The 11,238-nt window shown below is 55.3% G+C and overlaps 1 protein-coding gene across 3 annotated transcripts in view; it reads left to right on the plus strand.

The window, feature by feature from the left end:
• The window catches only part of FGFR1 (fibroblast growth factor receptor 1), a 47,923-nt gene extending 41,530 nt beyond the window's left edge, over positions 1–6,393 (plus strand). For 2 of the 3 annotated variants that reach the window (XM_060001265.1, XM_060001266.1), the window contains 10 exons: positions 648–844; positions 1,806–1,951; positions 2,183–2,304; positions 2,733–2,843; positions 3,370–3,560; positions 4,221–4,343; positions 4,480–4,550; positions 4,818–4,955; positions 5,147–5,252; positions 5,367–6,393. In XM_060001265.1, coding sequence (XP_059857248.1) covers positions 648–844; positions 1,806–1,951; positions 2,183–2,304; positions 2,733–2,843; positions 3,370–3,560; positions 4,221–4,343; positions 4,480–4,550; positions 4,818–4,955; positions 5,147–5,252; positions 5,367–5,543 — 1,382 coding nt within the window. In that variant the 3' untranslated portion in view covers positions 5,544–6,393. Of the gene's footprint in view, positions 1–647; positions 851–1,805; positions 1,952–2,182; positions 2,305–2,732; positions 2,844–3,369; positions 3,561–4,220; positions 4,344–4,479; positions 4,551–4,817; positions 4,956–5,146; positions 5,253–5,366 lie in introns of all 3 variants that reach the window. The other variant, XM_060001264.1, reaches the window with a different exon arrangement.
• Positions 6,394–11,238: the final 4,845 nt, after the last annotated feature.

An 11,238-nucleotide genomic window follows, 5' to 3' on the forward strand; every position in this document is an offset into this window, starting at 1 on the left:
TGTCTGGCCTGACACAGGTGACGTTAGGTGAAGCTGAGAGACGAAGTCAGGATACACACTGGTTTTCTTCTTCCCTTCCCTCCCCTTCATTGTCCCCATGCTGTGAGCGCCACCAGATGCCAGGCGCTGTGGCCTGCACACATGGGTGAGGTGCCGTCTGAGCCTTCAAGGTACTTGTGGGCTGTCAGTGATGAAAGGTCGATGGACGGTTCAGCTGTCCCCTGTGATAGGGGGACACAGTGCTCAGGCGCTGCAGAGAAGGGCCGAGTTCTCATGGGGACCCTCTGCAAGGCATCTAGCACAAGCGAGTTCTCAGCCGTCTCTGGCAGGGCACCAGGTACCCTTCCAGCCCAGCCGTCCCGCTGAGCAAGGAGGGCTCCTGAGTTCACGAGGATGGGCTTCGGGTAGCAAGATACAGTCCATCCCTCTTGGGATACGAGTCAGGATCAGGAAGCCTCAGCGATCACAGAACGTCTGATGTGTGCTCAGTGCCAGAGCCCCAATCCTAGCTGGGACCTGGCTTGGTTCTTCTCTGCCCTGAAGATTCCCAGAGGAGAGGAGATGGGTGTTGAGTTTCTTATGGAGCTGGGACCCTAGTGGACGGGCCCCACCCCGAGCCCGCTAACACCCTGTTCGCACTGACCCAGCCCTGGAAGAGAGACCGGCGGTGATGACCTCGCCCCTGTACCTGGAGATCATCATCTATTGCACGGGGGCCTTCCTCATCTCCTGCATGGTGGGGTCTGTCATCATCTATAAGATGAAGAGTGGCACCAAGAAGAGTGACTTCCACAGCCAGATGGCCGTGCACAAGCTGGCCAAGAGCATTCCTCTGCGCAGACAGGTAACAGAAAGTAGATGGGGGGTTTGCACACTCTGCCGTATGCTGTGCGCCATCCCTGTGCCTTGCGGCCTTCCCTGGGACCCTCTAATGCCCTGTCCTCGCCACGGTGCCCAGCCAACTGCTTCGGGCTTTGGCTTCTGGGCCAGGGCAGGGGAATGTCCTGTCCCAAGTGCTCCAAGTCAGGCTCCAAGCTGTTCTGGTCCGTGAGCCCATCTTACCCCAGCCACGGTGACCTGCTCACCCGGCATGTGGATTGGAAGACGGTTCTAGCTGGGCTGAGTGCACAGCTGGTACTGCGAGTTTGAACTGCCCCCCAGGGCCCATTAGAGGTGCCAAGGTGGGGAGTCCCCTGGCGGTCCAGTGGTTAGGACTCCACGCTTTCACTGCCAAGGGCTCGGGTTCGATCCCGGGTCGGGCAGCTGAGATCCCACAAGCCATGAGGCGTGGCCAAAAAAATTAAAAAGTGAGGAGAATAGAGGTGCAAAGGTACAGAGTGGGGGAGAGGACCTGGGTTGGGTCCCAAGATGCCCTCCCTCTCCTGTGCACCCCTCATCCCAGAAATGGAACGGAGGGTGAAGGTATGTGAAAGGAGGCCACCTTCGCTAAGAGCTGGGCTAATTCTGGAAGGAGCTCTGGGAGTCAGGAATCCCTAATCCGGGGCAGGGTTTTCACAAAGAATGGGGACAAGAATAGAGTTGCTACTGCAATGGTAAGATACACAGTGTCAGTCTGGAACGCTCATGTGAAAGGTGAGTAAATCAAAGCCCAGAAAGGCTAGTGGGGAAAACAAGTCAGTTTTAGAACCTAGGTCTTCCGACCCCCGGTGGCCTTTCTGCCACTCTGTGCTGGGGAAGGAGCATCAGATGACAGGTACATACCTCTGCCGTTGGCAAAAAGCCCTAACTGGGGATGAGAGGAATCCCCGTCCCCGCTGGAAGGGTGACCCCACGCTTCCCCATAGGTGTCGGCCGACTCCAGCGCATCCATGAACTCTGGGGTCCTGCTGGTCCGGCCCTCGCGTCTCTCCTCCAGCGGGACCCCCATGCTGGCTGGGGTCTCTGAATACGAGCTTCCCGAAGACCCTCGCTGGGAGCTGCCTCGGGACAGGTAACCCTCTCCCCTTTCTGGGGAACCCCCGCTCGTTATTCTGACGCTGGCAGTGGTGTGTGCTCCGACCTTCCAGGGAGCGACGGTGCACCAGGTGCATCAGAGACGATGATTTCTACCTTCTGCTCTCGGTTGGGGGGGCTACGTGGAGGCGGGGAGGAATGGGGTGTCCTGTCAGGTTTGAACTTCACCGCCCCCGGCTTATACCACCACCCTTTGTTTCCCCGAAAGACTGGTTTTAGGCAAACCCCTGGGAGAGGGCTGCTTTGGGCAGGTGGTGTTGGCGGAGGCCATTGGGCTGGACAAGGACAAACCCAACCGGGTGACCAAAGTGGCTGTGAAGATGCTGAAGTGTAAGTGATGCTCGTGTCCCTGCAGAAACAATCCCTTCCCTTTCCAAGCGGGCCATTGCCCACACCCGCTACATGGCCTGCTTAGGGATGTCCGGGAGTGGGGGGCATTCTGCACCCCAAGATCACTATGCTCTCACTTTGTTCCTTGGCATCCACCTGGGTCGTCATCAGGTGTTTATTCTAGATCCCGTTGCCAACTGATTTTCCTGACGTAGCCTCTGCCCTACTCATTACCACTTATGGAGACACCGGCTCTCGTAAGAGGGATGGGAGGATAAATCTGGATGTGAAAAAGGGAGGAGAGAAGCAAGTCCCAGAGAAAAGGGACCCCTGGGTGCTCACTTCATCCCCTCCCTGAGTTTTTCTCCTGTCGGCCTGCCTTCCAATGCAAACTAGTCTCAATTCCCTTCTCTGACTTGTCCATAAAGCGGATGCAACCGAGAAAGACCTGTCAGACCTGATCTCCGAAATGGAGATGATGAAGATGATCGGGAAACACAAGAACATCATCAACCTGCTGGGGGCCTGCACGCAGGACGGTAGGCGCTGAGCCCGCAGGCTTCCCACCCGTGTCAGGAAGGGGCTCAGGCGGGAACCCCGGGCTTCCTGCTGCCTGTCTGTCGGGGAGCAGATAACTAGCTGGGGTGTCAGCGACCCGGCATCTCTCAGCCACGCTTCGGGAAGTGGGTTGGGAGGAGAGTTTGGTTTAGCAGTAGTTGGAATGTGTTTCTCAGGGTCTGGGCTGGTGCCCATTGGGGTTCATACAGGTACCAGCATTCACACACACTGTGTGGACAGGAACAGCTGAGTTACTGTGGTCTAGGTTAGGGCTCTTGCCCCCAGCTTTGCTTGGGAACTTCCTGGACTGTGCAGGGGAGAATGATTTTGCTGGGTTTCTTTGGGGAGTTGGAATGAATTTGCGGGGTTCCCTAAAAGGGGAGGTTAGGCTTGGGGAACAGGCTCGCAGTTCCCCCAGTGCCACTGGGGGCAGAGTTCCTGGGGTGAAACTAGGCCCGTGTGCCTGCGTGGCGGCCCTGACGGCCTCTCGGTCCTCGTGTCCCCAAGGCCCCCTGTATGTCATCGTGGAGTACGCCTCCAAGGGCAACCTCCGAGAGTACCTGCAGGCCCGGAGGCCGCCGGGGCTGGAATACTGCTACAACCCCAGCCGTCATCCCGAGGAGCAGCTGTCCTCCAAGGACCTGGTATCCTGCGCCTATCAGGTGGCCCGAGGCATGGAGTATCTCGCCTCCAAGAAGGTGTGGTTCCTGAAGGCTCCCCTGGCTGGGGTGGGGGATGTGCGGGCCGCTCTTAGGGGACGTCAGAGTCAGGCGAGCCAGTGCGGCCTTGTGGCCCTGGGGTCAGGGTGGATTAGGTTCCAGTCCCTGCACTGGCACTCTCTGTGCAGCCCCAGGCAGCCGCCTCCTTACTTCTCCTCAAACGTGAAGTCAGAATACTACTGCCTGCGTTGTAGAACGGCTACGGGGGAAAATGAGGTCCCGTGCGAGACTTAAGGACAGCTTTTGGTGCTCAGTAAATGCTGCTTTGTTTGAACCCAGCCTGGTGTGGATGTGCTTCGCCCAGGGAGACGGGGCGTGAGAGCGCGTACACACTGGACAGAAGCGAAAGGTTCCGCTTGCTGGGTGCAAATCCAAAGCTAAGAGCTGGGAGGGGCAGGAAAAGGGGTCGATATGGAGGGTTTGCTGGAGTGATCGAGGGGCCCAGAGCTGGGGGTGTTTGGACGGCTGGCTCTGACGTGCGGGCGAGGGCCATCGTAGCGGGCAGCTGGACCGTTCGGGGAGGTCGAGTGGTGAGGTGGGCGAAGGCCTGCGAGGGGAGCGGGCCCACAGACAGCTGCAGACCCTCCCCTGCGCCCCGCCCTCCTCACTCGCATCCGTCTTCCCTTCTTGGCTCCGCAGTGCATACACCGAGACCTGGCCGCCAGGAACGTGCTGGTGACGGAGGACAACGTGATGAAGATCGCAGACTTTGGCCTAGCTCGTGACATCCACCACATCGACTACTATAAAAAGACGACCAACGTAAGTGCTGGCGCCGCCCTCGGTGCCCGTCCTCTGCCCGGGGCTCCGCTCCGCTGTGGTGGGGTGAGCCACGTCCAGCCTTGCATGTGCCCCCGCCTGCCCCGGGCCACCGCCAGTGTCCCCGTGCTGCTTGCAGGGCCGACTGCCTGTCAAGTGGATGGCACCCGAGGCCTTGTTCGACCGGATCTACACCCACCAGAGCGACGTGTGAGTCTGAAATAAGCAGTTGCCAGGGATGCCGGGAGAGAGTTTTCTGGGCGGTAGAGTCTGGCATTCCATCCCTGAGAGAAAAAAACATTGTATGTGCCCCTTCACTCTGTTCCCGGAGGTCATGGTCCCCTGGAGTCCCCTGGGGTTAGGGACTTGTGTTGGGGGCTGGGGCCGGGTTCAGGGGGCGTGCCTGCCGTGCTGGGGAGGGAGAGCGGCAAGGACTGCAGGGTGGCCTAGCTCTGTGCCCGGAACGCTCCTCCACAGGTGGTCTTTTGGGGTGCTTCTGTGGGAAATTTTCACTCTGGGCGGCTCCCCGTACCCTGGCGTCCCTGTGGAGGAGCTTTTCAAGCTGCTGAAGGAGGGTCATCGTATGGACAAGCCCAGTAACTGCACCAATGAGCTGTAAGCCGGAGAAGATGCCTGGGGTCCAGGCCTGGGCCCTGGGGGAGAGATGGGCTGGGCAGGCAGAGGGAAGAAGGGGTGCGTGGTCAGACACCGCAGCCCTCCCCGGTCACTCCTCCCGTGGTCCCTCCTCCCTGAGCCTTGTTATCAGCTCTGGTCCTCCCTCCCCCGCCCGCACCGGCCTGCCTCAGGTACATGATGATGCGAGACTGCTGGCACGCGGTACCCTCTCAAAGACCTACCTTCAAGCAGCTGGTGGAAGACCTGGACCGCATAGTGGCCTTGACCTCCAACCAGGTGAGGCTGCCCTGCCCAGACCTTCAGGCCCCGCCGGCCGGGTTCTCTCTGAATTCCTCCTGCCGCTGCCGGGGGGAGAGTGCGGGTCCAGCGTCCTTCTGTCCCCTCCCACAGGAGTACCTGGACCTATCAATGCCCCTGGACCAGTACTCCCCCAGCTTCCCCGACACCCGCAGCTCTACCTGCTCCTCTGGGGAGGATTCCGTCTTCTCTCACGAGCCCTTGCCCGAGGAGCCCTGTCTGCCCCGACACCCGGCCCAGCTGGCCAATGGCGGACTCAAACGGCGCTGACTAGCACCCCGCACCCCTCCCCGGACTCCATCCTCAGCTACGGCCCCAGCCCCGCTCCCGCTGGACTCGCCGCCTCCTTTCTGCCCTTCCTGCTGGCAGGAGCCAGCTGTCGCCCCCGAGCTCCCCTCTCCTCTTCCTCTCAGCCTGCCGCTGACACAGACGAGCAGGGAGGCGGGGACTTGTTGATGGCCACTTGGTTCCGTCCCAGATGTTGGACCGGGACCCCTCCTAGCCGCCTGGCACTGCCTGGAGGGTCAGGCAGTGGGGGCACGGGCAGCACACGAGGGAGAGCCGACCGAGCTTTTCTGTGTTGGTTTTGTCTGCTCCATGCAGCCTGTGTTCCCGTGGCGGGTGCCCGGTCCTCGGGCTACAGCAGGAGTGAGGGGGGGTGGTCAGCACTCGGGCCTCCGTGGAAGGCGACCTCTGCTCCAGATGGATGGTGCCAGTGGCTTATTAATTCCGATACTAATTTGCTTTGCTGACCAAATACCTGGTACCGGAGGATGGGGACGCAAAGGCCAGGAGCAGTGTCGTGGCCCTGGGGCCCAGCCCCAAAGCAGGGGCTTTGTACATAGCTATGAAGAAAACACAAAGTGTATAAATCTGAGTATATATTTACATGTCTTTTTAAAAGGGTCGTTACCAGAGATTTACCCATTGGGTAAGATGCTCCTGGTGGCTGGGAGGCATCAGTTGCTATATGTTAAAAACAAAGAAAAAAGAAAAAAAAAAGGAAAATGTTTTTAAAAAGGTCATATATTTTTTGCTACTTTTGCTGTTTTATTTTTTTAAATTATGTTCTAAACCTATTTTCAGTTTAGGTCCCTCAATAAAAATTGCTGCTGCTTCATTTTTATACGGGCTGTGTGACACGGGAGAGAATGTCAGCTGCAGAGGAGCAAGGTTGACGGGCTCTGGGGCTGTCTGTCCAGAGGGCACTGCGTGCTCTCTGTGGTCCCCACTCCCAACCAGCTCTTGCCCTCAGGTCCTGCACTGAGGCCTCCGGACAAGCCTCCTAGCTCTGCGATGCTTTGGGGAAGACAGGGAAAGAAGATGGCTGCGTGATGGGCGGGGAGCAGAGAAGCTGGGCCTGGGGCCAGGCCCTGCAGCCCTCTCCACCACGGACCATTTCCTCGGGGGAGAGGGTGAGGCCAGGTGGGGTCTGAGGGTCAGACAGGGAGCTGGGGGCCGACCTCAGAAGAGCCAGCTAAGTGGGCTAAGCGCGATTCGACGAGGGCCTGCAGGCACTCAGGCCCAGATGCGCAGCTGCCCCTCTGTGTGTGGGTGTGGCTTTGCCCGTGCTTCTGTGTCAAGGAGGACTTGTCCCCTAAGACGAGCTTTACCTTCAGGCCCCCTTGCTTCATGTTTCTTGCCTCCCAGGCTATTCTGTGTCCGTGATTCCCCCTCCCCCCTGCCCATCCACGATTCCTGAATTCGTGTGATCAGACTGCGTGTGTTGGGACTATCACGCATCATGGCTTCCTATGGTTCTTCCTATACAAACTCCACCCCGGCCCTCAGGAAAGGGAGAACATGGTCTGAATGTGTGTGCTTTGGCTGCTGGGAAATTTTCTTCTTCCACCACCTGCTGGTTAGTACTGCCCTCACCAAGTAGGTCCTGGCTCCTTGGAACTCGGCTTCTACCCCCAAGTCTTGCCCTTTGCTGGATTCCTCCTGAGTGCAAAAGGAAGTCCAGCACGCTTTCATTCCTGTCGGGAGAATGGGCTTTTTGCTCCTGAGTTTTCCTTTCTGAGCTATTTCTCGGCAGCCGCAGGGCTCGCACCGTTGTAAAGTTCTCTCTTCTCCTGGGTCTCCTCTGTGAATGAATATGCAACTGTCAACATATCGTGATTTGTGTTTATGTTTAAAGAAGGCATACGTTGGCAGAGCCAGGAAATGAATTTTAGCACTTAAAACCATTTGCCTGACACCTTCTAGTGGGGCCTTTCCTTGTAAACCCGTGATGATTTCTGCCCACGGCTGTGTGGACGGATGGGCGATCTTTTACAAAGGGCTTTCTGTACCTTCGGGAGAGGTGCTGGGAGATAGAAGGCACTGTTATTGTAACAGTGATGTCCTCGCTGTTGCTACTGAAATCCCCCGTGAATTTCCCGAGAGACTGAGCTGACTGGCAAATAAAAGATAGTGAAATTGACCTGAGAGAAAATGAAATGGCCATTTTACTTAGTTGACCAGATTGGGTCTCCCGAGGAAAGGAATCCAGCTTATCTAATGAAGATGTCGTGCTGTCAAGGCACTGAGTGTCTGGTTTCCTGAGGGTTAAAAGATTAGGGCCTGGGATCACCACAGCATCGATCGATACTGCCCTCCCGCCCTTTCTAATTGCCACAGGCTGGGGAGCATCCTTCCCCGGGCACCGCTAATGTACCGTATTGATCTCAGGTAAGTAAGATCAAACCTCAGCTGGAAAGAATCTGTCTCAATGACAACAGAGTCGCTGTGTTGATCAGCCGCCAGTGGGGGGAGCCAGCAAGCCAGAATCAAAGATTAAGTAACGTGCCAATCGGCTTTCACGTTCCGTTAGTCTGACCTGACCTACAGCTGTGCGCTGGTGGGGACCGGGAAACCTTTAGTCTAGGTTTTAACGTTATAGAGCATTTATTCGATATCACCAGTGTGACCTGTAATGACCGAAATACAGGATTAGACATGGCACGGTGCAGGTCCACACATGTCAGATGCCACCAACACCTTTCTTTTGGAGCAGAATTCTCAGTGAGTGAGACAAGGGCCGAGTCTGACATCACCACTGGGGTTGGGCTTTAGAAAATGCCTAAAGTTATACTCAGATTATTAGCAGCCGGTACAGCTGCAGTATCTGCATGTGTGGGGAAGAGTAGAGGGCGGGGGAAGGAGACAGGCTTCCATTCCCTCAGCTGCTGAGAGCCAGATCGGCAGGAACCCTGGTGTTCAGAAACGCTCTGTTGGGGCAAGTTCTCTCTAGGTTGGCACTTAACAGTGTTTATGGCCATTTACACGGTACTGCCTCCCAGATGCCTGTGTTGGTACATGGAACTGATACAGTTGCTGCAGGCACCAGTTAGAGGTTTAAGTGTCTCTCGTTCCTCCAGGAGGCCTAGGGTCTGTTAAGTATGGTGTCTTGAGCTGATCGTGTACATCTCTTCCCAACTCTGCATTGTTCGGTGACCTCCTGTTGGTAGCTTGAAAATCAACCTTGTGGGAGTACTTACATCACCGTAATCTGCGAAGGCTACAAATCAGGGCTCCCCCTGCAACCACGGCCCCTGCCAGAGTTGGGTGTTAATCATTTACCAGAACACCGCTAGCTCGGTTTCAGCAGGGGGCTGCATCTAATGATCATGGGACCCACCAGCCAAGGGCTCTCAATGATGAAACAAAGCAACGACCTTGACCTCTCTGAGGACTCTCAGAAGAAGGGGAGGAGAGGTGTGTCAAGTGTCTTAGATGCCTATTTATGAAGCAAAAATGGGTGAAGTCCAACGGAGGTCCAAACCCCTTGAGCTAACCAGTCCCACTCTGCTCATGGGGAAAGCCAGGAAGAGTTGTAGAGCAGCCCAGCAGCACCCGTGAGGCATCCAGCTGAAACAGGGTGGAGCAAGTGCACTAGCTCATCCCTTTCTCACGTGTAACACCTGAAATGTGAACTAATTAAACAACCATCACTTGAAAAATGGGATAATTTATTGTGAATCACCTTGCGAAGCCAATGCTGAGATGCCCGGAAGGCCGCACGGTCGGGATTCGTCGTAGTCGAGGCACTGGCGTTCCTCGGCAGGACATGGTGAGGCGGAGAGGAGGTTTAGGAAGCATTTTAAAGTGCATTTCCTTGCTGCGAAATGCCGGTGACATTCCTCATTTAGATGATCCCAGGTGGGGAGATGTGAGTTTTCCTTGGTTGCATTGACTCCCATCTAACTGCTTTCAATTTCACAGCAAGTAAAGGAATCCAGTTTCATCACCCACAGCTGAAATACCTCTCCCCTTCTAAGCACTCCCCAAGGGAAGAAGGCTGGTGGTCAGCTGCAGGGCAGCCTATTTATTATGTTAAGTTTTTTCAGTATGGACAACACTGAAGACACCCAACGTAAATATCTGAACATGATACTTGTTACTGGGTAGCGTAGGGATGATATCAGACTCTAACAACCCCTGTGACTAACAGATAGTCTTGTTTGTGAAAGACAAACAGACCAGAAAAACACACACCCAGCACAAACAAATGGTTAAGTCTTAAACCCTTAATTATGTTTCCTAGCAAATGGAGGCTAATGGAAGCCATATGTGCTGGAAGAGTGGCAGCCTCCCAGATCCCTGCAGCCTCTGCAGGCCCGAGAGGGGCTGTCTCAGAACAGCCAAGCCGCGGCCAAGTCTTTCTGATTGCCAGTCTGTTGAACTCCCCATTTGCTTCTCCAAGAAGCTTTTTCTTCTTTATATCCAGGAAGACTTAACTGGGGAGTTATATCCATTCTGTCTCAGAAGGTAGTTTCCAGGGCACTGTTCCTACTGATGGGTCAGGCACTCTCACCATCACTGGCTTCGGAGGTACCCAAGTTCTTACCCGGGTTACCAAGCCAGAGGAGACGAGAGGTATCTGAGGCACCAAGCTGATTCCATTATGCAAAAAATTTCCTCCCTTAAAGGACACGAAGCTGTTGGAAAACAACATGGCGGGTGGGCCTTACACAGGGTCCAGTGGGATGACCTAATGCTACAGGGGAAATGGATTTTTATAATGGACAATTATAGTTTTCCAAATGGTCTGAACTTGGTCTTGCTGCTGACATCATCTGAATGGTTACAAGGCCTCAAAAGACCGCCCCAAGGACTAAATGTCTGATCTTATATCTGAAACCAGACATAGGTAGTCTTGGCTGGGATGTCCTTTACGGATGCCATTGCTGAGGGCAGGAAGCCAGAGAGAGGGCGCGCCATCCTCCATGAGTCCTTATGCTCCATTCGAATTAGCCTTGCTGTTCTGGGTTGTCTTGTGATTCTGCCTGGAGTGTCGGGGTACAAAACATAAGGATTTTAGGGACTGGTCACAGTGAGAAAGAAGACATGCAAACAAGGCCTAAACATCTGGGAGTTCCTTGGTTCTCTCCTTGGTTCTCAGGAGTCAGCAAAGCCACTCCACAACTCAACTCCCCCGTGACCCCCTACTGTTCACTGCAGCAGGCTTTCTGCTCTCGCCCCCAAATGGGAAAAGTGGATAGATAAGTAATTTCTTATTTACATGCACTTCTCCTAAGACTTAAATTGCTTTCCTGCTAGTATTTCCTGACATCTGAAGCCTGTGCGAAATACACAACATATGGGAACTATTTCCATCTGGTGCAACAGAAAATAAGAATCTGCCTATATTGTAATTAGCTTCTAGACTTAACATGGTTAGGTCTGATCCACGATTGCGTTTGTTGATTTTTTTTTTTTCTTTCACTTTTGGGTCATGGGTTCTTTTTGTTTTTTGTTTTTTTGGCGGTACGCGGGCCTCTCACTGCCTTGGCCTCTCCCATCGTGGAGCACAGGCCCCGGATGCACAGGCCCAGCAGCCATGGCCCACGGGCCCAGCCGCTCCGCGGCATGCGGGATCCTCCCGGACCAGGCCATGAACCTGTGCACCCCGCATCGGCAGGCGGACCCTCAACCACTGTGCCACCAGGGAAGCCCTGGGTCATGGAGTTTTTAAAAAATA

This window comes from Delphinus delphis, chromosome 21 (assembly GCF_949987515.2).
Source record: "Delphinus delphis chromosome 21, mDelDel1.2, whole genome shotgun sequence".
Taxonomy (NCBI): domain Eukaryota; kingdom Metazoa; phylum Chordata; class Mammalia; order Artiodactyla; family Delphinidae; genus Delphinus; species Delphinus delphis.